Below are 27,980 nucleotides of genomic sequence, written 5' to 3' on the forward strand. Positions count from 1 at the left end.
CTAGAACAAAGATGTAAGGAATGGTCCTCACCTAGATGGGTTTTCCAGCTTCCTGTGAATATGCAAATGCCTTCAGGGAAAAGGGGACTGGGAACAACACCTAAATGAATTGCATTGACTAAATGCAAAAGAATACTGCTTTGATGTCCATATGACACACCATACTATAGGAAGGAGGCGTTTTTCTGTTTCTGTTCAGAACACAGACAGACTTGTCTCGTCACATGCTCCAAGAACACAGTGCCATAGTTTTGGGTAGAGAGTTTCAAAACAGCATAGTGTCTATGGGAGTATTGGGATTTGGCAGGGCGAAGCACCCAAAAGGAGACAGGTAGGCTGTACTCTATGGCCAATGACCTGCATTTATTTTCGCATGCAGTGGTAAGAAGCTAGAGAAAGAAGGTAAGGGCTTCTCCATTAGTATACTGAGATATGTCTTCATGATTCCCAGTAATAAAAGGGAGGATTCAAGCACAGAGTTCCCTCAGAAGAAGGTGAGGGTAAGTAACCATTTCTAGAAAAGTTAGCTCATTATTCTAAACACACTTCTCTGTAAATTAAAGGTAACTGTAAGTTCTTTGACACTTCTTCCACTGAAAGGTAGGATCTATATGCCCTTTCCTTGAATGTGGGCTAGACTTAATGACCTATCTACGTCCAACAAAATGCAGAAAAAGTAAAATAAAATAAAAAATCAACAGAAGCAATATGGTGGGACACTGGAGGCTAGGACATAAAATGCAATACAGGGTTCACCTTGCTTAGAGGAACCCTAGCATTTGGAGCCCCCAGCCACCTTGTAAGGAGTCTGACTACCTTTAAGCAGCCATGCTATGAGGAAGCTCAGACCACATGAGGAACGTATTTTGGGTATTCTGGCTGACTGTCCCTAGTTGATTGCTCCCAGCTTCAATCACCAGGCATATGAGAAAATATGCCTCCAGATTATTCCAGTCCTCACCCAGGCACAGAGTCTTCCCACCTGAGGGTCCCAGATATCATGGAGCAGAGGCAAGCCATCTTCTGCTGTGCCTTGTCTGAATTCTGACTGAGAAGGTAATTTCATATTTTGTTAAGGGCAAAACTATGTTTGATCCCTACAACGATACAGTTAGAAGTTTGGATCAGCATTATTACCACTGTCATTTTATAGATTAAAATAACAACAACAGGGATTTGAGCTTACCTTCTTTCAGATTATAGATAGCCAAGATACGGCATGCTGACACTCATCTTCATATTCCATAAAGTTTATGCTTTCTCTATATTTTCCCATCTGGATCCTGTGGAGCTTTAGAATGGCCTAGGGAAAACAAATAAGATATATCCAGATTTAAAGACAAAGTTAGAAATGTTGAGTGAACAGAGGCTCAATATCGAAAGGGTGAGATCAGTTATCCTGTGGAGAAATAACTATGTCAGATATGATCTACAGTTTGTTGCTGATAAAGAAGGCTATAATTTAAAATAGAACCAATGAAAACAAATCTTAGAACTTCGACTGTTATGAGGAAGTGTGATGATGATGTAACTTTTTTAGGGTCTGATTAAAAAAATGAAATAGGACTGTTGAAGAATAAAAGATCCTGCACGTTGTGATTTTGATAAAACTAAGGGTAAAAGGTGGCGTGACTGGCTAACAATGCAATTTTCGTCTGTTTAGAAGTATGTCCTTACAGTAAAGAAGGACGCTTCAGACTGGTATAGCTTGATGACATTATCTCTTATGATAATCCTCATTTCCTCTGCTTTGCCAAGCCACTTTTTGATTTAAATTTAGTTCCTCAAGGAGACTTTTCTACTTGGAAGAGAAAAGCACAATGAAGCTAACAAACCTACCACACTCACTTGAAAGGCTACAGTTTGCATCTTTCATTGTAAAGGAATGTTAGTATTCAGATTAATCAAGCAGCCTTACACACAACGCCTTACCTTTAGACTAAGGATCAGCTCCTGGGCTCATAGTGACTCTATCAGTAGGCAGACCTTCCGCTCCAGAACTCAGTAGGACAGCTTTCTATCTCTTTAATCATGGTGAATACTATAAAGAGGTCACTTGTGAATTTCCTCCTCATGGGAAGTAAGAAAAAAGTAGTTCAAAGCTTCTCATGATTGATGGTTTGGTTACTTTGGTGATTCAAACTGTACCCCATCAGTAGGCCACAGTATCTTCCACTAGGTTTCTCACTCCTATTTCTCCAGTCCCTCCCCCCCTCCATATTCCCTTTCCTTTACATCCAATGGACTTTTCATAATGAATTGGGTGTCTTCCATTTTGTTCTGTAATTGGGCCTCACAAGGGGAATTTAACTGATTTTCATGCATATTTTTTACAGATAACGCCTTAGAATATTCTCTTCATGAAAGGCATGAAGTATTTAAAATGCTTTGAATGATTTTCTTGAAAATAAAAATGATTAAAGTTTTGATGCTTCAGATGTCTATAATGCTGTGCTTTGTGCAGGCCCTTGTACGCAGCATTTGTTGAATGAATCTGGAAAACGAAAAACACACTTAAGGAAAACGTTTTAGTCCTCAATAATGGGGAAAAGCTTTTAGACTTCCATTTAGCCCTACTGTAACAGGCCAGGTCCTTTAATGAAACGGACACAAAAATCATTCTAATAATTTAGCTGTTCCTAAATTTACTTCTATCAAATTCGCTTGGATGTTTCCACCCTGGGGTTTCAAGTCTTATTTTAAGGACAGAGACACTCGCTGTCATGGAAAAAACACAAGTAGTATGGGCTTCCCCATCTTTCTCCCTCTAGGATTTCAACGTCTCGAACACACCCATGCATGCTCTTCTAGTAAATCCCACATCGCAGCACAGGTTTAGGACAGGCAGAATGAAGTAGGAAATCGGAGCCATGGAAACGGCAGAGCGGAGGCAACGTGCACGCGCGAGGGTGGGCTTGAAGGGAAAGAACCCTCCCCTGACGACTGCGCGAGGGCGCTCCTAGGATTACGTCACGCACCCCGGGTGACGTCACGGCCGTGACACGAGCGTGACGCGGGTGACGCCGTTGCCGCGGCGACTTCTAGTCGTCTCCGCCCCCTTCCCCCGCCCCCCGCCTAGCATCCTTCCCCCAATCCCCTCAGGCTCGGCTGCGCCGGGGGCCACGGGCCGGTTCCAGAGGTGGCCCAGGGGCCCTCCCGCCGCCGGCGCCGCCCGGGCCGTCCCTCCCCGCCGCCCCCCTCCCTCCGCCTCCGCCTCCCCCCGCCCTCCGCCTCTCTTCCCCCTCCCCGCCCAGCAGCGGTCGCTCGGGCCCCGGCTCTCGGTTATAAGATGGCGGCGCTGAGCGGCGGCGGCGGCGGTGGCGCGGAGCAGGGCCAGGCTCTGTTCAACGGGGACATGGAGCCCGAAGCCGGCGCCGCGGCCTCTTCGGCTGCGGACCCTGCCATTCCCGAGGAGGTGAGTGCCGGCGCACCCTACCCCCCTCAGGTCTCTGGGCTCGTCTGGCTGGTGTTTTTTGGGGGAGAAGGAGGTGGCAATGGGGGCTCTGGTGTCTTCAGCCACCTTCTCCCTCGGGTTCTGCGGGGTGGGAGATGGGCATCCCCGCCGTGTCCCTCTCCGTCATGCGGCTCCTCGCTACGTAAACACACACGGTGGCCCAAGGGGGTTTCCCTGGCTCGCACCCCAGCCTGGGGGATTCAGGCAGCTTTGGTTGAACAGGAGGCTATCAATAGGGGGCGAGACTCAGGGTTGGTCCGAGAAGGTCACGGCTGGCTGAAGGTAGCCAGCCTCTCATCTCTTCGATGTTTTCGTTATTTGGGGGGGTGGGGGGGGGTGCCGGGAAGGGTGGCGGCAGCCAGGTGGATAGATGTCGTTTAGTAGCCGGGGCCGGGACCCCAGCCTGAGTTACCATTGTAATTACTACATGGCGGGGGGGGGTGATGGGGTGCCTCGTTCCCCTCCACTCTCCCTGATGTCCCCCTTTTCCGGCCGCTGCCCTCCCCTCCACTTTTCTACTTGTTTGGGGATTTCTTTTCACCTGTTTTACCCAGCAGATGGTTTTGATTTAATCTTTACTTTTAACAATCTTAAATCCACTGTTTCCGCTCTCCTCTCCATCCTGATGTCAGGGCCCCAGTTCTTCTGTTTGCCTGCGCTCTGTCGCTGAGAGGTACCCCCCCCCCCATTCCCATCTGCCGCTCCGCTCTTTTGCCGGTTGTCGGACCTGCCAGCCTTCTAGACTCAGGATCTCCTTAAGACCATTTTTGCACTTCTCTTACCCTAGTTCTCTTTAGGCCCTCTGGATCTTTCTACTGCTCCCTAACATTGTTATGTGTTATCTTCATAAATCCGTCTTGGACGCTTTAGAGCTCCTTCCCTTCATCTTGAAGCTGTCAGGATTCCATCAGGTTTCACTCGAACTTTGTGGCTAGTCTTGCATTGGGCGTTCACATCTCTTTATTTTTTCCTGCCCATTTTTAAATAGATTTGATTGATTTCTTTCTGTTGTCCTCCTTTTTGTCCCAGTTTTTTCCTTTCATTTTTTTCCTCTTTGGCTCCTGCTTCCTTCAACCTGTTTTTTTTTTTTTGCATTTTTTCAGCCTCTTATCACCTTGTCGAATTACTTACATTTGGTTTTTAAGAAAAACTTATTCCATTTAGTATTTGGTACTGTACTGTATAGAATAATACACTTTATTATAATTTGCAAATAATGAGATGTTAGTATAATAATTGTGCTTTGTAGTTATTGATTAGATAACGTGACTTAATTCTGTTGACTTTGCTCAAAGTTCTCTTTCCTTCCTACTGTTTACATTTTGTTTCCCAATGCTCATAATGTCTCATTCTTTTTCTTCCTATGCAATGCTCCTTTTCTGCTTCCTCATCTTTACTTTGGAAATTCATCCCATATGCTTGCTCTGGTATTAGTTTGTTCATATTATAATTGTTTTTCAGTCTCCTATACCACCCCCATCTATGCCCATGATGTATTCTGTGTACCATCATCTGGTCTAGAGTTCTCATATCCTTTTCTTCTTTATTAAATTGCACCACTTTCCACTTAATTTTTAGTTGGGATTTTTGCTCAGATCCTCAGTTTCCTCTAACATGTGTTCATTTTCACCAATTTCTTGTATTCTAAGGATAGCTCTTTTCCTTCTTCCATTTCCTAGTTTACTCTGGTTTCCTTGTCCCCAGTTACCATTCATTTGGCCTTGTTTCCTGACTTTTGGTTCTTAACTTGCTGAAGCTTCCTCTTGTCTTCCCTGCACCTCCACATTCCTTCTTATTTATAAACAGCTTTGTTCCGTTGACATGGAAATTTATTTTTAGGATACATTGTTTTTAAGGGATAAATACGAGGGGTCACATCTGCTGTCTATTTTTTCCATGAATCGGATATGCCTTTGTCTTACCAGGCACAGGTGCCTCTAGGCTCCTTTACTCTGTGGTGTATGTGTGGTTTTGTTGAATCCTAACTTTGAAGACTATTACAGAGTGGAAGAACCGACAACCTAATGGGCATATGGGTCATGAAATTGTATTTCTCTGACTATAACATTGTTTACACTGAGAACTTTCAGACTCAGTAGAATAGTGGGCAATGATCCAGAGAAGTCTTTTGTAATGTACGTTCTCTGCCATTTAATTTGAAAGGGTCGGTTTGTTTGAGCTCTACCCTCTGCAGATTCTGATTCTGTAGGGGAGAGCTAGCACCGTAAGTTTCTGTATTTGGCACACTTCCTGGCCCATTCTCATGTATCCATGATTGAGAACCACTAGGCAAATGAATTTAGGTTTAAATTGCCACTAAGGAGAAAGCATATTGGTATCTCCTAAAACTACGAGGATACTCTTAACTAAATTTAATTAAAAGTGTTTTGTGCTGCGTCCTCCACAGTTTTAATGTTTAGTGATGAACAGTTTTACCTTTCTAATTTCTTAATAAGAGCTGTTATAAAAGGTATTTGAATGGGGAATAAATGATTAAAAGTGAATCTCATTTTAATATAGATATCAATGTTATGGTTGGCAGAATACATTCCTCCCAAGAATGTATTGAAGTTGGTATTGTTAATTTGAAGTTGGGATTGTTAATTCTGTGAAAACTGAAATGTACTGTATGTGGCCTTTTAAGAATTATCTTCGTTATGTGCACTTAGAGAAGTAAACTTGCCAAGTGCATGGAAAGAAACGAAAAGTTGTGCTTCTGTAAAATGACACATTTTATTCTAAAGAATTCCCTTGTCTGACATTAAAATAGAGGGTTTTTTTTAAGTTTTTTAAAAAAAGTTTCTTCAGCTTTCAGGTGCATTAAAAAATTTCTGACTACAGAAGGAAAGCACATTTGTTATTGAAAAATTAGAAAGCTGTAAGTAAAAAAAGTTAAAAAATCGAATCATGTCATTAGGATATAAAAGTGTAAGCATTTTGGTATATATCCAGAACTTTTTTAATGCTTGTATAATGTAGTATATGTGATTTTATAGTATTTTACACTTAACATAGCAAAATGTTTTATGATTTTTTTAAACTAATAGTTTTCTTTTGGATATTCAAGACTTTCTTACTGCTTGTTATCAAACATCTTGAACACAGAATGTAGATTTTTGGTTTTGAAGTTATGTTGGGAAGTGAACAATTATTTTGTCCTGTGTTTGTATTTGTAGACCTCAAAGTAGAATATTCTGGTAAATAACAGGACCTTATTAAATATTTATGAAATGAATATACTTATAGTTGTGGCATTAAACCTTTACTTCTGACCATTTACATTTCTCTGATATTTCTTTCTATGACTGTATGGTATAATATGGGGTAATGTGATCACATAGTATTATAAATACGTTTACTTAAAGAATGTGTTGTATCAGGGTGTGATATTTATTAACAATTCTTCTGTTGTGTTTCTGTAGAAGGAGCTTCTTACAATTGCATTACAATTAAAATTATATTGTTTTCATGATCTCTTATCATCAGCCTTAGTTAAGCTATTTAATTATAAGATGGGATGGACTCTTTTTTATAATGTGGTCCACTGTATTAAAACACATCTTTATTAACCATGCAAAACCAGAGGGAGTCCCTTTAGGATGCTGCATGCTTGTGTAGTTCTGGTATTGCTGTTAATACTTGTCTAGGTATTTTTGAAGGTGGACAAAACATGCCTGCTAGGCATAACTATAAGATAGCTGTTTTTTGTCTTTAGTATTTCTAGTGGTCTCTTTCCGTACTCTTTCTCTCTCCTTCCTTCCTGCAGGTATCCACTTCTATTTAGAAAACTATCTGATAATCAGTCACTTACATATGCTGGCTGGCTGTTATAGGAATCATTTGTCAGTAAACCGATAAGAAAGGAATGTTGGTCCTGGATGCTTGAATCTTTGAATGTAGTAAACCAGACCACAAACTTGAGTTGATCTTATTTGGGTACTAGGTCAGAAAAATTATATTGGGATAACAAGCTAGAGAACTTTGACTTTTTTCTCAGTTCCCTGTCCTTTACTTTCCTGATAAGGGTGAATAGAAAGCTGATCTAACAACTGGAAACCTATATTCTCTGAGTGGTGGGGAAGAGAGGGAAGGAGCAGGCTATATTGTTTTTTAGCATTTTCTATGACCTGATGCTTACTTTGTTAAATGTGGCAGCTGCTTAGCGTTCTTTTTCCTTTTTTCCCCAATCATTAAGTTGTTTTCTCCTTTAGAATTACAAAGTGCATATTTTCCTTGACACTTTGATATTAATTTAGCTGAGTTCTTAGTGTGAACGTTTTGTGTCACAATCCCCTTGCTTTAGGAAATGCAGTATGTTGCTGTGCTTCCTATATTTCTGCCTCAAGTTGTCATTAAAATAAGCCTTTATTGTCAGTAGCTCTTACTGGATTTCATCTTTCTCAGAAGTTGAATTAAGTCCTTTACTCATTCTGTCTGTCTACATAGGTTATTCTGTGAGGTCAGGATCAATAGTTGGAGAACTGAATTTTGAATTATGTCTACTGCTTTTGTAGACATAATGTTATAGAGAATATAAGAACCAAAAAGATAGCCTCATTTGTTCTATTCCTTTGTTAAATATTTGCTGGAAGCATTGATGTATTCTGGGAGGTATTTTTATTTTTTAGTTTCTTTTGGCCACCAACCTAATTTACTATCATACATAATTAGCATGGGAGAAGACACTCTTAATACAGCCTACACCCTAACATTAAGCAATTATTTTTTTTCTACCCTCTACCCTCTGAGATTATTTTGGTTTCCATGTTTTCTCTTGGGCTTAAAAAAACTGTTAGCCTTGTTTCTTCCCCTATCAAGACTATGCATATAGAGGGAAATTGATGCCCAGTATCATACATTCCTTTCGGGGTCCTGGGAATGTACTTGATACAGAGTATAAAAATTGTTCTGAACTCAATTAACTTTATGTCTTCAGGAAGCTCTGTAACATCAAATGAAACATCATTTTCATTCTTGTAATGTAGCGGCAGTTACCGACAGCACTTTTGGGACAAATGTACCATAGGATGGTAGTTTTTAAATTACTGTAGAGCACGAGGACAATTTTTTAAAAAACTACCGCCGTAAGAAACTCAAGTTTCCAGTTACCTTAATACATACATAGGAGAGAAACAGTTTTTGTCTATTTTGTATATTTTTAAAACTTGTTTTTTAAGAGAGAAAGAGTGAGTGGGAGAGGGGCAGAGAGAGAGGGAGAGAGAGCATCATCTCAAGCAGGATCCAGGCCCAGTGTGGAGCCCAACATGAGGCTTGATCTTACAACCCTGAGATCATGACCTGAGCTGGAATCAAGATGCTTAACTGACTGAGCCACCTAGGTGTCCCAGTTTTGTACTTTTTTTTTTTTCCAATCTTTGCCTTCTGCAACAATATGTGGCACATTGGTGCTCAAATACTTAGTGAAAGAAATAGTGAATGGAACCCTATTAGTTATGTTGCACTCTGTTTTTCTGTACTTTTCAGTTCTCTCTTTTTTTAATTTTTTAAATGTTTATTTGTTTTTGAGAGAGAGAGAGACAGAGTAAGAGCAGGAAAGGGGTAGAGGGGGAGAGGGAGACACAGAATCCGAAGCAGGATCCAGGCTCTGAGCTGTCAGCACAGAGCCTGTTGTGGGGCTCGACCCCGCGAACCACGAGGTTATGACTTGAGCTGAAGTCTCAGCCAAAGTCAGACGCTTATCCAACAGAGCCAGGCACCCCTCAGTTCTCTTTTATGCTATGCATAAATCACTTGACTAGAGTGATAACAAATTAGTTGTAGCAGGCATTTTGAAAAACACTGTTTTGGGGTTTCAAGGGCCTTCTTCAGAGGTTACCTGAAGGCTCTGTTTAGTTCTACACCTTAACTCTTGAAGCTCTTCAGTTAAGCTACTTTGCATGTTGGTTTCTTTGAAAAAGACAGTTTAATGGCTGTGAAAATTTTAGAGATGTGTACTGGCATAAATCTTCCCAACTGTAGTAATCTGTGTAGAAATTTTCCACAACTTGTATCTAAGACAGTGGTCAGCAGACTTTTGTGTGTGTGTGTAAAGAGTCAAATGGTAAAAGTTTATGCACTGTGGGCCTAAGTACTCCATCTCTGTCAAAACAACTCAACAGATTCAGCCGTGGCGTTGTTGCACAAAAGCAGCTAATAGACCATGTGAGTAAATTAGCCTGTGTTCCAATAAAACTTATGGACAATGGAATTTGGATTTCATATAATTTTCATGTGTCATAAAATATTCCTCTTTTTTTCAACATTTAAAAATGTAAAAATATTCTTGTGGCCTGTATTAAAGTAGATGATGACACAGATTTAGTTCATGGGCCAGAGTTTTCAGATTCCTGGTCTAGGGGAGATGGACTATATCATATTAGAGGTTCTGAAATAAAGGTGTGGGTTAGAGGTTTCTAGAAAGTTCATCATTGCTTTTTGAAAATATGCCAGGTTTATTGGGATATAATTTACTATACTGTAATGTGTCATTTTAACTGTATGGTTTGATGAGTTTTTATAAATGTATATAGTCATGTAACTACTGCCACAATCAAGATTCAGAACATTTCCATGATCTCAGACAGTTCCTTGGTTCCTCTGTATTCAGTCCTTTTCCCTCCTCTGTATTCAGTCCTTTTCCCTGACCCTCAGTTCCCGGCAGATACTGGTCTGATCTCTCATCTTACTTTCCCCAGAAGTGAAATGAAGTGATAAAGTATGTGATTTTATGTACTTGGCTTCTTTGATTTAGTTTGATATACCTGAGATTCGCTCAGGTTGTATGTATCAGCAATTAGTTTTTGCTTACTGTTTAGTAGTAATCGATTGTGTGGATATGCCACAACTTCTCCATTGACCAACTGATGGGTAGTGTTGTTTTTAGTTTTCAGCAATTGTAATAAAGGTTGCTATAAATATTTGGGCTCAGTTTTTTGTGTGGACATTGGTTTTCATTTTCCTTGACTAAGAATCTAGAAAGGGTTGATGGGTTGTATGGTAAGTATATATTTAACTTCAATTCAATTAAAAAGTGAGCAGAGGACATGAACAGACATATCTCCAAAGAAGACATCCAGATGGCCAACAGACATATGAAAAGATGCTCAACATCACTCATCATCAGGCAAATGGAGATCAGAGCCAATGAGATACCACAGCACAACAGTCAAAATGGCTAAAATAAGAAACTCAAGGGAAAAAAGGTGTTGGTGAGGATATGCACTGACGGTGGGAATGCAAACTGGCGCGGCCGCTGATGGAAGACAGTACAGAGGTTTCTCAAGAAATCAAAAACAGAACTACCCTATGGTCCAAAATTCACACTGCTGGTATTTACCCAAAGAATACAAAAACGTGAATTTGAAGGGATATATGCACCCCTGAGTTTATCGCAGCGTTATATACAATAGCCAAAGTATGAAAGCAGCCCAAGTATCCATACACTGACGAATGGATAAAGACGTGGTGTGGTGTATGTTTGTGTAAAATGGAATATTAGCCATAAAAAGAGCGAAAGCTTGCCATTTGCAATGATATATATGGATCTAGAGAGGATAATGCTAAATGAAATAAGTCAGAAAAAGACAAATACCATATGGTTTCACTCTTATGTAGAATTTAAGAAATAAAACAAATGAACAAAGAGAGTAAAAGAGACAAACCAAAAACTAGACTTGTTGTAACTATAGATAAAATGCCCTCTGAAGGGAAGTGGGTAGGGGGGTTGGGTCAAGAAGGGGATTAAGAACACACTTACCTTGATGAGCACTGAGTAATATATGGCATTGGTGAACCACTGTATTGTACACTTGAAACTAGTATAACAATGTATGTTAACTATGCTGGAATTAAAAAAAAAAAAGAAACTGCCAAAATTTTCTAAACCAGCAGTATCGTTTTGTATTGCCACCCACAGTGAACGAGAATCCCGGTTATTCTGCATCCTTGTCAGCATTTGGTATTATCAGTCCTCTTAGTTTTAGCCATTCTCGTAGATATAGCATAGTTGCTCATTGTGGTTTTAATTTATATTTTTCTAATAACTAATGTTGGATATCTGTTTATATGCTTATTTACTATCCATATATTTAGTGAGGTCTCCCATTTAAATCTTTCTATTTTGTACTTATCTTCTTGTGGGGTTGTAAGAGTGCCATATTTATATTATGTATTCAAGTCCTTTATATCAGATATCTGTTCCGCACATGCCTCTTGGTCTGGCTTCGTTTTTCATTTTACTAGTAGTCTTTTGAAGAGTAGAGGTTTTATTTTTGATGAAGTCCAGTTTATCATTTTTTCCCTTATGTTTTCTGCTTTTTGTGTCCAATTCACTAAATCCTTTTTTTTAAGTTTATTTATTTATTTATTTATTTAGAGAGAGAGAGAGAGAGAGAGAGAGAGAGAGAGAGAGAGAGAGAACGTGTACAAACACACGAGAGTGGGAGAGACGGAGAGAGAAAGAATCCCAAGCAGGCTCTGCAGTGTTAGTGCAGGGATTGAACTCACAAACCATGAGATCATGTCCTGAGCCAAAGTCCCATGCTTAACTCACTGAGCTACCCAGGCACCCTTGTTTAGTAAATCTTTGCGTAACTTAAGATCATGATGTTTTCTCCCATGTTTTTGTTCTAGAAATGTTACAGTTTCAGCTGTTACACATCATAGATCTGTGAACCATTTGGAGTTAATTTTTTGTATATGTTGTGAAGTAGAGGTTAATGTTCATTTATTCTTTTTCATATGGATGTCCTGCAGAAACATTTTGTCAAGTTACTTTAGCATCTTTATTGAAATCAAATGATAATATATGTGAGCTTCGTACTGTTTTATTGACCTATATGTCTCTTCTTTGGCCATTATCACACTATCTTGATGACTATAGCTTTATAGGTAAGTCTCAAAATTAGGTAGAACCAGTTCTTAGGATTTTTAGAGCTTTAAAATTTGATTTTTGAATTTCTTGTGTTAACTATACTTTTGGAAGGAAAAGGTCCATAATTTTCTTATTCTGAAAGATATTTTCTACCCCCCAAAAGCTAAAGATTTACTGCTGTTTATAATTTCGCACCCCTATCTTGAATTATTTGGTGGTGAGGTTTATGAAAAATGGCAGGTGAAGAAAAACTTTCATTCAGTTTATTTCTTTATAAGAAGTAAAGGAGATGTTTCAGTGGGTTGCACAAAACAGTAATGTCCTTTCTACCATTGCAAAAATGTTAACTGTAGTGAAGATATGTGTGGGGGAAAGTAAGTAATTAAGATGTTTATTCACCAAAAAAGTCACTGAAAATGTCAGTTGGTGGAAGATATTAGTTTATACTATGTTATTCTCCATCTTCATTAAAATAGTTCTTCTATTTGAAACCTGTGTCATGTTCTGTGATGTTCCAGAATTAGCACCTTTGTTAATCTTCGAGGCATCATTAAATTGTTTTTGCTAAGGATAAGCATTTGGTAATTGTTGATCATATTTTTACCTTTTTCATTGGGGTTCATAGGATCCTTCATCTTTTTAAAATTATACTGGTGATAGCTTTTTATTACTTAACTTAGGGGAAGTCCCTAGAAGATAAATTATTTCTGGTCATGCTTTTCATCTAGGTGTTAAAAAGCAAAAAATCAGCAAACGTGTTAGTGGAGCATAAATCTTGAGTACCCGACTCGTACAGGGCTGTGTGACAGTTCGCTTTGTAAGGGAGTGTTATTCCAGTTGTATTTGATTACCATGCAAATTTGGGTAATGCTCTTCCAGGGAGAGAGAAGCTCAACATTTGGGGAGACCATTTTCAACGGTTGTTTCAAAATTAGTGTGTTTACAAAAAATGCTTTTCCTTTGTAAGAGATACTTCAGTTGTGTTTAAATTGAGAAATGCTCTACACTTGCTTTGTATTTTTTTCTTGCAGTAAATATATAACCATTACATTAATTACATCAGAAAAGACTTCCTATTAAATTAAATGAAATTTTAGGAGGCTTTGAATTACTTATCTTTTGAGTGTTTTAAAATAGTTTAAGGGAGCTTGGTAGCTCAGTCGGTAAATCGTCAGATTTCAACTCAGGTCGTGATCTCACTGCTTGTGAATTCCAGACCCGTGTCTGGCTCTGTGCTGACAGCTCAGAGCCTGGAGCCTGCTTCAGATTCTCCCTCTCTTTCTCCCCCACTCATGCTCGCTCACTCACTCTCTCTCTCAAAAAATAAATAAACATTAAAAAAATTTTTTTAAAGAAATAGCTTATTTATTTAATGTTTATCTTTGAGAGAAAGAGAGAGAGAATGCACAGAGGAAGGGCAGAGAGAGAGAGAGGGAGACACAGACTCTGAAGCAGGCTGCCGGCTCTGATCTGTGAGCATGAAGTCCCACTCAGGGCTCAGACTCACTAAACGCAAGATCATGACCTGTTCCGAAGTCAGTCACCTAACTGACTGCACCACCCAGGCGCCCCCAAAAAGAAAGTTTAAAATGCTGTGTGGGTTTGTTCCTCTATTAGAATTTCTAGACTGCATTTTCTATATTATCACATTTATTTTGCAAACTAAACTTGTGTGGTCTTAAAGATGGACTTTTAACATTAAAGGGGATTAATAGATTCAGCAGTAACATTGTGAATAGTTATTAGAACCTGAAATTTTGGGATTCTCAGCCTGGGTCTAACCTCTTTTCCTCTGTTTTATTTTTTTAATTTCTATTTTATTTTTTTAAAGTGTATTTATTTGAGAGAGACAGAGACCGCGTCAGTGGGACAGGGGCACAGAAAGAGGGGGAGAGAGACTCTCAGGTAGGCTCCATGCTCAGTCAGTACAGAGCCAGATGCAGGGCTTGGTTTCATGAACCGTAAGATCGTGACTTGAGCCAAAACCAAGGGTCGGAAGCTTAACTGACTGAGCCACCCAGACACCTCCTTGTCCTCTGTTTTAAAGCTGTACCATCTACTTAGAAATCTCTCTGTAACTTAGAGGAACAAAACCTAACAATTTCTAATTTAAGAGTCTTAAAAAAATTTTTTTTAATGTTTATTTTTGAGAGAGAGAGAGAGACAGAGCATTGAGTGGGAGAGGGACAGAGAGAAAAGGAGACACAGAATCTGAAGCAGGTTCTAGGCTCTCAGCTGTCAGCACAGAGCCTGACGCGGGGCTCGAACTCAACCGGCAGTAAGATCATGACCTGAACCAAAGTTGGACACTTAACTGACTGAGCCATCCAGGCATCCCTGTAATTTAAGAGTCTCATGTAGGTATTATTTTTTTTTAGAGTTTTTATTAACATAATTTCTGGTAACGTTATATGAAAGTAATTTAATTCTCATTCATTAGAAAAGTATCCTATCTTCTGTGAATACCAAACAATTATTGCCTTTATAATTTTTTAATATAAAAAGGAAAAATACTATTAATTATTCCTAAACACCTCAAAATTACCTTTTTACACATCGTATAACTGTATTTCCATGGGAATAGTGTCAGAACTTCAGATAGGGAAGAGGTACAATTCATTGTAGTCATTATATTCTTAGTGTACAACCACTGAAAGTGTTCGTTTCCCCATAGTTTTTGTACGTTCTTAATGTTTGAAATATTCTACACATATTTTCTTCCTGCAAGTGTCTTCTCATATTAACATTAAATTACACATTATGAAGTTAAGTTTCATTATGTATGAATGTTTAGTTCAGTGTAACTTTTTGACAACTCTGTTGTAGAGGACTTTTCTGCTTTTGAGTTGAACACTTAAGTTTCTGCATATATATATTTATGAAGAAAACCTTGGCTGTTATTATGGGTGGCTCTTTGAGAGAAATGTTTGAATAGCAACTGTTCTGTGTCATAGCCATTCCTGTGCAGCTTGCTTTTCAGTGGCAGCGTTTGATTTTCCCTCTGTCCCCTCTGATATCCACTGAGCTTGTAAGTGGATCGCAGTGATATGAGAATTAAATGAGATTGTGAACATGTAAAACTCTCCACGAAATTACAGTAGTGTTGTTTTTCTGTCCATTTTCAAGATGAAAAATAAATATATTCAGATTTTTCCTTTCAGAAATCTTTATGGCATTTTTTTTTAGAATGTCCAGAGACACAGTTAGCTTAGGGCTTTAGTTGTTACAGACTTTTGGCAGGTCTGAATATAAGATTGTTGATGGACCTAACAGGACTCTTTGAATGTTGATTACATTCAGAGTTATCTTTAAACTACTAATGAGTTAAAGAAATACAAAGTGACAAAATACTGATATTTTTGGTAAGCAGTTCATAGGAAAGAGGTAAAATGTGTTAATATGATAGTACAAGGACTATGTCTCATGACTTTATAGGAAAAAAAGGTTAGGACTTGTGTTTTGACATTTTTTTTTTCATAATATTTTATTGTCAAATTGTTTTCCATACAACACCCAGTGCTCTTCCCCTCAAGTGCCCTCCACCATCACCACCACCTGTCTTCCCCCCTCCCCGCTGTTTTGACATTTTTAAAGGTAGTAATATAGGTGCTTAGGAGTACATTTGAAAACAAAACAAAGATCTCTGCCCTCATCTAGCTTACATTCTGGTGAAAGTATGTATATATAGTGGGGAGGGACAGATAGACACACAAAAAGAAAATTATATAGTATGTTTGAAGGTAATAAGTACTATGGAAAAATAAAAGTGGAACCGGACAAGGTTTGGGGAGTAGGTTGCAATTTAAAATAGGCAGATTAGAGGCGCCTGGGAAGCTCTGTTGATTGTCTGACTTCAGCTCATGTCGTGATCTTGTGGTTTGTGAGTTCGAGCACCATATTGGGCTCTGCACTGATACTGCGGAGCCTGTTTGGGGTTCTCTCTCCCTCTCTGCCCCTGTCCTGCTCTCTCTCCCTCTTCCTCTCTCTGTCTCGTGTTCTCTCTCTCTCTCTCAAAATAAATAAATAAAAATCTTGAAAGAAATAAAAATCAAATAACAAGATTACAGTAGGGGCTTAGTTGAGAAGATTGACATTGAGCAAAGATTTCAAGAGGTAAAGGAAAAGCATTTCAGACAGAAGAACCAAATTCAATGATTCTGAGTCAGGAATGTGCCTTGCCTATTTGAGAAACAGCAAGAAGGTCAAAGTTGCTGGAGTGACTTAAAGAATGGAGCTGAGGGGTGTCTGGGTAGCACAGTCAGTTGAGCATTGGACTCTTGATTTCAGCTGAGGTAGTGATCCCAGGCTTGTGGGATTGAGCCCCATATGGGGCTCCACGCTAGATGTGAAGCCTGCTTAAGATTCTCTTTCCCTCACCTTCCTTCTTCCCTTCCTCTCTCCATCTCTCCTGTTTGCCCGTGTGATCTATCTCTAAAGTTTTATTTTAAGTTTAAATAAGGGAGGCAAGTAGTAGGAGGTGGTATCTAAGAGGTGTTGGGGTAGGAGTGGGAACAGAAGTATGACCAAAGGCCATTGATTTTTGCTTTAAGTAAAATGAGTAGCCATTCAAAGTTTGAGGAACGAGAAGTGAGCCACATTATCTGACTTACTTTTCTTTTTCTTTTTTTTTTTTAATCTGACTTACTTTTTAACCAAAAGGTCTGGTTGCTATGTAGAGAGTACACTGTAAAGAGGCAAGGGTAGATATAGGGAGACCAGGAAGGAGACTCTTGGAATTATCTAGACAGTGGTCTAGATCAGATTGGTAGCAGTAGAAGTATTTAGAAATGATCAGATTCTAGATGTTTTTAAAGTAGAGCCAACAGGATTTACTGATAGGTTGAATGTGAGGTGTGCAAGAAAGAGAGGTGTCAAGGGGGAAGGGGAGGGCACAAATTAAGAATGCAGCCATCCATTGCAGCCAACTCTTGATTTCAGCTCGAGTCAGGATCCCACGATCATGGGATGGAGCCCTGTCTCGGGCTCTGCGCTGAACATGGAGCCTACTTGGGCTTCTCTCTCTCCTTCTGCCCTTCTCCCCTGCTCCTGTACTCTCTCTCTCTCCTAAAAATAAAAAAATAAATTTAAAAGTTCAGTTTTGGGCATGTTTGAAATATCTATTAGAGGTCGAAGATGTTGAGTATGCAGTTATGAGTCTGGAGTTTGGGAGTGGGGTCCAGTGACAGAGACCGTTCACCACATCTATGTTTTATTTTCTTCTTGAGCATACACTTAGGCATTTCCCCCTTGTAGTTAGGCGTGGTCATATGATTAAGTTCTGGCTATTGTAATATGCGCACATGTGATGTACACTAATTCTAGGTCTGGTCCGTACAAACACATTCCATCCTGTTTTTCCCTTCTGGCTGAACCAAGAAGATCTTTAGGGTAAGTTGGAAGTCATATATTGTGAATGGTAGACTGTCCATTAGCCTAAGCTTCTGAATACTGCATGGATAAGGACCACCTTGCTAACCTGTTCAACAGCATAGTATTATTAGATGGATAAGAAATAAGCTTACATTGTATTTGAGTTCTTGTATCTTTTGGGTGAATTTGTTATAGCAGTTACCCAACCCTGAATCTGGGACTCGGATGGTATTTACAACTGTGAAACTGATGTGGTCATCAAGGGGATGAGCGTAGATAGGGAAAACAGTAGGCCGGGGTTGGAGAAAAGAGGAGGTGCCTGAGAAGGAGCAACCAGTAAGGTAGGAAAGCAGATGAAGATAGTTTATTTTTTATTTATTTTTAATTTTTATTTATTTATTGAAGAAAATTTAATAAGAGAGGTGGTCAGTTGTGTGTACTGCTAGGTCCAGAAAGGTAAAGACTAAGAATTTATCATTGGAGTTAACAAAGTAGAGCTGTTGTGATCTAGACCAGAATGGAGCATTGAGGTGAGATTCCGAGGGAGATGTTCTGGTGGTGTGATTTTAAGGGAGAATAGAAGAAGTTAGGAGAGCAAAAAATTTTCCTATAAAGAGGAACAGAGAAATGGGGCAATAAGTAGTGACTGGGAAGTGGGGTCAAGAAATTTTTTAGTGATTAAAAAATAAGGACATATGGTGATAGGAATGAATCCTTAGTAAAACATGAATGGTTTCTGGAGAGAGATGGGGAGAGGAGGAGGGAAGGAGAAACAGAGAGAGAGGAGAGAGAGGGAGGGAGGGACATTGCCTCTGAAGAGGCAAAAGGAAAAGGGATTTAATTCCACGTGGAAGGATTGGCTCTCAATAGGCGCATGGATACTCTATGGTAATAAGCGGTAAGGCAGAGTACATGCATGCAGATGTTGGTAGGTAGCGATGTGATGCTGGGAGTTTGTACGTGTTCTCTTCCAATTGCTTTGTTATTTTTTGGTAAGACTCGAAGTTATCAGCTAAGAGTGAGTCTTAGGGATAGGTGCATTAAGGACAGAGGTGAAGGTCTTAAAGTTGTTTAGGAGCACATGAGGATGAATGGATAAGGGGCAAATAAAAAATTGATACGCAATATTAAATGATTTTACCAGTTGTCCAAACAGCCTTGTGTGACTTCTGACTTTGGTGCAGGTCCTCAGATCAAAGTTAAATGTAACTTGCTGAAGGCAATTTAATAATTGATATGAGTCATTCTCATTTTGACTCACAGACATGGAATCATTGTGAAATAGAACATGAATTATTACTTCTTCATGAAGTATCTGCCATTATCCTGTGGAATTTAAGCTAAATTTGGAGAGGTCTGGTTACTAAATTTCTTTTTTAAAAAGATTCTTTCATTCTTTCTGTATTGAAGTTTTATTGAATATTTATTTGGTCTGTGTAGAATAGCACCCTCATCATTGCCGTTTAATTTTTATACTGTACAGTGAAGCAATTGCTGTCCGTTACTGTCTTTTAAGCACTCTCCAAGTTTGACTTGTCTTTAGCTCCTTCTTTTCCTGCTGCCTGAATTATAAATTCTTTCCCCTGTCCTCAACCCATCCAGACCTTTCAGACTTAGCTTACTTTTTGCAGGAACCATTCCTTAATCTCTTTCCAAGGCCCACATAGGTACCTCTGCTTTGTGCTTTCATAGTATCTCAGGGTATACTTGCATCATTTTACTTACTATTTTATAGTTTTTGTTGATATCTGTCCATTCCTTCTAGACCAATGTCATTCAGTCAAAATTTCCATCATGATGGAAATATTCTCTGCTGTCTAATCTGTCCACATGTGACTACTGTGCACTCAAAATGTGAACTAAAGAGTTGGATTTAAAATTTTATCTAATTAAATTTAAATAGTCACATGTAACTACTGGTACTTTGACCAGTGCCACTCTAGACACTTTTAAAGTCAAGGCTTGTGTGGAATTCATACTTGTTCTTCATTGCTTAGCAATACTTACTGCTACTTAAATTACTTTATTCTTCCTCAATAATCTTAGCCCAAATGGTTATCACTCACCTGGAATAGGACAGTTTTCTTCTCTACCTCCGTTCTTAACCTTAGCTTTCCAGTTTGTTTTCAGAGTACATCGATATATGCAATGGTAAGTTCTTCCATCCTGTGAAGCTAGGGTTTTTGTTGTTATTTTGTTTTGTTTTGTTTTCTCTTTTGGACTGAAAAACTGGGTACTGTGAGGGAATTTCAAGGAATTTTTGAGGGTTAAGGAGTGGCAAGGAAGAGACTTAGTTGGCTTGTGGATGGTGGGGAGGCAATTTCTGCTTCAACCAAAGTAGTTGAAGTTACTACATTGGAATCAGGCTGGAGATTTCACTTGGAGGGGAAAAGGCTTCTAAAAGATAACACTCTTGGAGGAAATGGGGCATGCACATGGCAGTATGTGATTATCTGTGCCAGAGCGGGTAATGGAGGAATTCAGAAATGGAAGGCTAATAGGCTAACAAGGTCTTGATGGAAGTTAGTTGTTTAACCTAGGCAGGAAGAAGGAAGGAAAAAAAGATGTAATAGTGGTGGGTATAGACTTTGCCAAGAATTAGAGTTAGAAATACGGTAGTTTTGTTTAAGGAACAGGATCATCATGATTATAGTTGAGTGAATTGTATGAAATAAAATTTGTCTATGTTAGGACTGCATTGTGTAAAATAGTTATAGATAGAAAAAAATTTTAACTTTATATCATATGCAGTGGCTTGAAAGTAGAGATTTAAAATGATAAGAGCAGTGTTTCATGATGATTGAATTGATAAGTGTTTGTAGGGTGGATTTCAGATGGGAAGAGGTCAGACAACAAAAAATACTTAGAGACAAGCAGCAGTAAGGGGTTGTACTATGTCACTGTTGAAGGTTGTATTCGCTGACAGTAGATACCGAGACACTGTAGTGTGCGGTATTTATTAGGAATTAACACCTGTGAAAGGAAGAGGCAAGGCACAGGATTGGGCACAGGATGGAGTATTGGGATGTGGGCCCCATAAAACCTTGGCCTCTTAGTGTGGAGCTCTGGGGTGAGGATTGGCTGTCAGAGGGAGCTGAGCCAAATGGCTGGGCCTTTGTCCCCCTCCTTGCTTGGTCACTGGATGTGGGCTGCAGTTGAAGTGGACCTTGAGGGAGGTGACATTTGGAAGTTGTGTCTGCTGACTGTCCTCACAGCTGGTCAGCAGTTCCTTCCATGAAGGGGGAGCATCTCTATGTCTTCTATAGACAGTGGGTGAGTGTGTGCAGTTCTTCCCCAGAGGGCAGTTTTGAAATACTTGGAGGTGTTTTGGTTTTCACAAACGTTAGGGAAGAGGGCGGTATTAGCCTTCAATGAGCAAGGAGCAGGGAGGTCAGCCCTCTCGCAGTGTTCAGGACAGTCTGCACATAACTGAGTAACTATATGACTTCGAATGATTGCTGTTGGATTTCGTAGGTGAAAAAGTGGTAATAATGATCTGAGCTTAGAAACTAACTTTGTTTTAGGTATGAGGCATTGTTTTAATTCACACCAAAAGTTTCAGTAATTTAGTTATCGTAGGAATGTTAAAATTTTTTTTAACGTTTACATTGAGAGAGGGAGAACGTGGGAGGGGCAGAGAGAAGGGGATACAGGATCTGAAGCAGGCTCTGCGCTGACAGTAGGGAGCCTGATGCGGGGCTCAAACTCTCGAACCATGAGATTATGACCAGAGCCAAAGCCAAACGCTCAGTCAAACCCAGGTGCCCCTGAATATTAACATTTTTGATGAGAACTTTATCAGGAGTTCACCTCTTCAGAAAAGCAGACGCCTGATGGCAGCGACACCTGTCTAGTACTGGGTGACTCAGCTTTCCTCTCAGTCTACAATTGTAATCACCACAGTTGGAGTGATTCTCTGTGTAGATCTAAGCATCTGATACCCTCATTATGTTTATTTTAATAATTGCCTGCACATTTTGTAGTAATATTACAAATTTATTTCTTCCATATTATTGAAAACACAATTAGAGTATTGTTGACTTTTAAAATTGCACTTAGGCTGTCTCCGAATTTAATTTTAGGACAGTAAAGGGGGTGTTACAAAATACTGGTCATAAAAAGGGGAAATTGATTTCTTTTTTCAGTAATGGTGGATTGGGTTATTTCAGATGAACCTTTTTGATGAAAACAACTAAAATGTTGCAAACAATATTTAAAAAATTTTTTTAAAGAGTCAAAGAGCTGAAGAGATAGTAGAGAGCTGCAAGGCCAAATACTAGGAAAAAGTCGGAACCCAAAGACATAAAGGAGAGAATGAAGTAGCTTTTGCTCTAAGGGCAGTTGCCAACCTAGTCAGATGTGAGCTTTGGTTTCGGTGACTTCATGGGAGGAAGAGGTTAGAAGTCAAAGCCCAGCATTCTTCCAAAGTGACAGTCAGAAGGAAGAATGACTTTCTTAAGATTGTATCCAGAGGACTCCATCATTAAGTTAAGAACAGAATGAGACTGTCTACCCATTCCCATATCTAGGGGATTATAGATTTGATTGAAGCAGGGGAAGAAAAAAGAAGTTAGGAAAAATCTTTCAAGTTGTGACCACAGTTTTAGTTTTCACACTAATTAGCAATTTGGATTTCTCCTGCCTGGGTGGTCCAGGGACCCTCAAGCCATTTATCTTAGTTCCTGGTTTCAGACTGGTAGTACTCACAAGGCCTGGCAGAAGGAAAGGCAAATTATCTTTGGAGAAAGGTCTTTCATTCTGGAGAGGATTGCCACCAATAATTTTTCAAGGGCAGTAAATAGTACACTATCACAAGTAACCAAGCATAGTAAAAATATACATACACACACCCACACATAAAGTTACATGATATATGTATGTAAGATCCTTTAGGCAATATAATTTAAGATTCATGTAGTTTTTTATTGAGATATAATTGACAACTGTGTAGTTTGCTTTATATACATATACTTCAAAATACGTTTAAAAAATATATATGGAAATGGCACTGTGAATAAGAAACAGATCTACAAAATTCTCAAATATCAGATGGTTCTAAAACAGTTGCTATTTCTTAATGTTTAAAGAAAGACATATTTAAAGACAAGCAGAGAATAAGGGACTATGACACTTAATAGACTTGAAAAAAAAAAAAACAAATGGAAAATGCAGAAATGAAAGTATGCCAAATATCCCTAAAGGAAAGATTGAACAGATTATACCTAACTGAAGAAGAATTAGTTATCTGGAAGATAAGGCAGGAGAAACTTTGCTGACTGCACTACGAGAGAGTAAAAACAATGAAGATCTTGAAGGGAGCTTACAAGATGAGAAAGATAGAATGAGATCTAACAAATTTTAATCAGAGCTCCAGAAAGAGAGGAAAGAGAGAATGATGCAGAGGTAATATTTGAAAAGATATTTCTGGCTGAATATCTCCTAGTTCTGATGAGAAACCAGTTGGTACACTTTCAAAAGCTCAATGAATTTCGAGTAGTATAAGTAAAAATATTTGCACCCAGGCAAATCAGTCAGATGTCATAAACGCAAATAACAAACAGAAAAATTTTTAAAGTAGCCAGAGGAAAAAAAGATTTCTTTCAAAGGAGCAGCTATAGACTGACAGCTAACTTCTCAACAGAAAAGTATATGTATTTTCAAAATAATTGCCAATATATACTTATAAATTCTAACTTACTTAGCAAAAGTAACCCTCAAGGGTGAGGATAAAATAAAAGTTTAATTTAACAGACTGCATCAGTCCTTTCTAAAGGAAATTATGAAGGATGTACTTTAGGCAGAAAGATTCCAGGTAAAGGTCTGAGATACGAGATAAAATGAAGAATATAGAGCCTTACTGAAGTAAATTAAAGAAGCCCTAATGGGGCAAAAATACCATGTACATGGATTGAAAGACTCAATATTGTATGGATATAATTCTGCCAGTATTATATAGATGTAGATATATATTTAATATAATTCCAATCAAAGCATTTAAAAATTTTTTTTGTTTCTGGGTTGGGTGGGGTTTTTTTTGTTTTTTGTTTTGGATTTGTTGTTCAGGTGGAACTTAAAAGTTGATTCTAAAATTATTTGGAAAACAAAGGGCCAAAGTAGTTAAGATATTCTCAAAGAAGAGAGTATGGGAGGATTTACTTTACCCGTTATTGAGACTTTACTACAAAGAATAGTAATTAAGACATTGTCATGATTAGTCCAGTGATGGATGGGCCAGTGGAACAGAAGAAAGTCTATAATTAAGGGTTACTTGATGAATGACAGATACATGTTACTTAATATATGACAGATACATGCTGGGTAGTCAGTGAGAAGAGTGCCCTTTTCAATTAATGGTTCTGGAAAAATTAATTTGGACTTTAACCTCAATGATCACAAATTCTGGGCACATTAAATGTTTGGATGTGAAATGCAATAATAGAAAGCTTTTAGAAGATAATATGAGAGCATATTTTTATTTAGAGAGCTCTTAGAGTTTTTTTATTAGAAAGTGAAAATTAACATTTTTTGTTAAATTTAAAGTGCCATGAATTCTAAGATTCACCATTATTTTATATTTCTAAGATTAAAATATTGCCAGATAACAGTGATAAGCTACTGATTGTAAAATAAATGGACTCAATTTTCACTTTTTTAAACTTACAAGTGATGAAGTACAGTGCACTTCCTGAACTCCCCACCATCAGATGTGATGCAGCTTAGGTTCTTTCCACTGGATGAGTTCCCAAAATTTGGAAGGCACAGAGGACAATGAAACTTGTTTTTGCTGCTGCTTTGGGTGGTTAGTACAGTTGTGAGATTTGAATGAATAGAAGCAGTTGAGGTGTCTGGACCAAGATCCCAGTGTTTAATACCAGCTTCATGGATGTACAGAAGCAGTAGTGGCAGTAGCTTTTAGACCTCTGGTTTGCAGTGTATCCTTTATCTTCTCACTCCAGCTGCTGCTCCTGATCCTTAGTCCTTCCATATTTTGAATGACAACCATCTTAGTCCCTGTATTTAAACATTTTTTTTTGTTTATTTTTGAGAGAGAGAGACAGAGCACAAGCAGGGAAGGGGCAAAGAGAGAGGGAGACAGAATCTGAAGGAGATCCAGGCTCTGAGTTGTCAGCACAGAGCCCAGTGAGGGGCTGGAACCCACGAACCATGAGATCATGACCTGAGCCGAAGTCAGATGCTTATTAGCACACTGAGCCACCCAGACACCCCCATCTTAGTCCTTGTATTAAATACCTTTTTGGTTAAAATATGTGATATATGTCATTTTCTTTTCTGCATTGGGTCCTGATTAATAAATTTTTATTGGCTCGAGGAATCATTTGACATTTTTTAAATTTTTAAAACATTGTGGTAAAATATATTCATGTTTTAACCATTTATTAAGTGTATAACTCAGTGGCATTAAATGCTTTCAGAATGTTGCATAACCATTACTACTTTCTGTTTCCCTAATTTTTTTGTTCTATCCAACAAAAACTGCACCCTTTAAAAAATAATTATTCTTTCTTCTTTTCCCAGCCCCTAGTAATTTTTATTCTACTTTCTGTCTTTATGAATTTGCCTATTCTAGGTACCTTGAGTAAGTGAAATGGTACAATATTTGTCATTCTGTACCTTATTTCACTATATGATATGTGTTCAAAGTCCACCCATGATGTGACATATGTCAAAATAACTGTCAAAGTGTTTTCTCACCGGTATTCCATTGACATTCCTGCCAGCAATCATGAGGATTCCAATTTCTTCACATCTTTGCTAACGCTTGTTACTCTTTTTTTTTTTTTTTTTTTTTTGGATTATACCTATCCTGATGGGCATGAATTGGTATCCACTGTGGATTTTGCATTATGTAATTCTTAGTGGAGTTTCCTCAAGAATCTAAACATAGAATTACCAACAATTCCACTTCCAAGTGTATATATCCATAAGAATTGAAAACAGATTTGAATAGATACTTGTTTACTGATGTTCATTGCAGCATTATTTATGATAAAAGGTGGAAACAAGCTAAGTGTCCATTGACAGTTGAATAGATAAAATGTTATAAATGCACACAATGTAATATTAGTCATAAAAGGGAAAGATGTTCTGGGGTGCCTTCTGGCTCAGTCAATTGAGCATGCTCCTCTTGATCTCAGGATTGTGAGTTTAGGCCCCAAGTTGGGCAGGGAGCCTACTTAAAATAAAAATTTTTTAAAAGGAAAGATGTTCTGATACCTGATATAAGAGGAAACCTTAAAAACATTATGGTAAGTGATATAAGTCAGACACAGAAAGGCAACTATTGTGTGATTATACTTACATAAAATATCTAGAATAGGCAAATTCATAGAGACAGGAAGTAGAATAGAGCTTACCAGAGGCTGGGAGGAGGGGGAAGGGAAGTTACTGCTTAATACGAGAAAGGTCAGAATTTAGTGTGGGTGGAACCTAGTCTTATCTCATAGTACAAAGTTTGTCCTGTACCATTCCTGACAGATGGTTTAGCATTCAGCTGGATACCCTTAATAGTAAGGAAGTTTGTTCCTTTGTTAAATGTCTGTCTTTTTCTTTCTTTCTCTCTTTCTTTCTTTTTTTTATTGGAGAGAGCTCATGAGTGGGGAAGAGGGGCAGAGGAAAAGAGAGAGAATCCTAAGCAGGCTCCCTGTTCCTTGTGGAGCTCAACATAGGGCTCATTCCCATGACCCTAGGATCATGGTCTGAGTCAAAATCAAGAGTCAGACACTCAACTGACTAAACCACCCAGGCTCCCTAAATATCTTTATTCTTAATAAAGATATCACATAATGTGAACCTCAAATATACCTTCTTGAACTTTAGTCTCTAAGTTCTAGCATCATCCTACTTTAGTCCTTTGGAAAAGCACAGGACAGGCTCTCTCTTCCTTTTATCTCACATCCCCACTCTCTCACTATTTGATATGCCCATACACACTCCTTTAGACGTTTCTTTGACACTGGTTACTTGCTGTTTGCTTTCCCATATATCCAGGTCATCCTATCCAAAACCAAAAATACCTTCCCCGACTATGGTACCCCTTGAGCATTTGTTTTTCTTTCTGGTCACTGCCTGTGTTAGTACTCACTTAAACCTTCCTTCTTTTTGAAAGTCAGTCTTTCATTTCTTACTGCACAACTGAATCTGTTCTTTCTGAGGCCACTCTGTACCCTTAACAATCAGGCTACCCTCTGATTTAGTGGATCAGTCCTGCATTCCCAATGGTGTCTTAAGTATTTTATCTTAATGTTTCACTGACATCACAAAGTCAGCAAGTCCTAAACTGAATTAGTTATCTTTCTCCTTAAATTACTTCTTCCCCTCTTGTAATATTCTCCACTTACTATAATTTGTTCTTGAAACCCCAGAGCAGCTTTCATTTCTCCTTTCTCCTTATTTTTCCCATGCACTCAGCAGAGCCCTCATGATTGGGATTTGTGCTCTTTATAAGAGACCTCAGAGAGCTAGCTCATCCCTTTCTGCCTATAAGATTATAGCTAGAAACACCATCTATGAGCCACAAAATGGGTCCAGACACCGTATCTGCTGGCACCTTGATCTTGGACTTGCCAGTTTCCAGAACTGTGACAAATTTCTTTTGTTTGTAAGCCACCCAGTTTTTTTGTTTTGTTTTGTTTTTTCTTTTGTTTTTGAGGGAGGGAGGTGGAGAGAGAGAGAGAGCAAGCAGGGGACGGACAGAGGGAGAGGGGGAGAGAGAAGCTTAAGCAGGCTGTATACCCATTGCGGAGCTTGACATGAGGTTTGATCTCATGACCTGAGCCAAAATCAGGAGTAGGACCTTTTACCGAGTCACCTGGTTGCCCCCATGGAATTATTTTTACAACAGCCCATACAGATGAAGACAACTGCTGTTCTTACTGAGGTTTAGGAGACTCTGACCTCCAGGTCAGTAAGGACTATCTCTACAGTATTTCTAATGCCTAGTACATCATGTGACACTAATATTAGGCTTTTATAAAATATGTGTCAAAAGGATGATTTACTTTTAGAATTAGATACAGCATGTAAGCATTCAGTATAGTATTGTGCCCAACATATGCAAGGTACACATAAATGGTAGTCCTTTTTCTTATAAAACAGTTTGTACTTTACATTCACTGATTACATTTATTCATTCATTTGCTTGAAGTTTGAGTATTGAACTCCTTTGTGCTGTTTGTGTGCTAGCTAGGTGCTATGATACAGACATGATTATCTCTGCCATCTAGGAGGTTACAGTCTAGTGGTAGAAGCAAATAAATCAAGAAT

General features: G+C 38.7%; 1 protein-coding gene across 5 annotated transcripts in view; it reads left to right on the forward strand.

Moving 5' to 3' along the window:
• Positions 1–3,218: 3,218 nt before the first annotated feature.
• The window catches only part of BRAF (B-Raf proto-oncogene, serine/threonine kinase), a 144,760-nt gene continuing 119,998 nt past the window's right edge, over positions 3,219–27,980 (forward strand). For 3 of the 5 annotated variants that reach the window (XM_029922542.1, XM_029922547.1, XM_029922560.1), the window contains exon 1: positions 3,219–3,415. In XM_029922542.1, the coding sequence (XP_029778402.1) occupies positions 3,290–3,415 (126 nt within the window). In that variant the 5' untranslated portion in view covers positions 3,219–3,289. The remainder of the gene's footprint in view (positions 3,416–27,980) is intronic. The other 2 variants (XM_029922567.1, XM_029922553.1) reach the window with 2 other exon arrangements.

Source organism: Suricata suricatta, chromosome 2 (assembly GCF_006229205.1).
Source record: "Suricata suricatta isolate VVHF042 chromosome 2, meerkat_22Aug2017_6uvM2_HiC, whole genome shotgun sequence".
Taxonomy (NCBI): Eukaryota; Metazoa; Chordata; class Mammalia; order Carnivora; family Herpestidae; genus Suricata; species Suricata suricatta.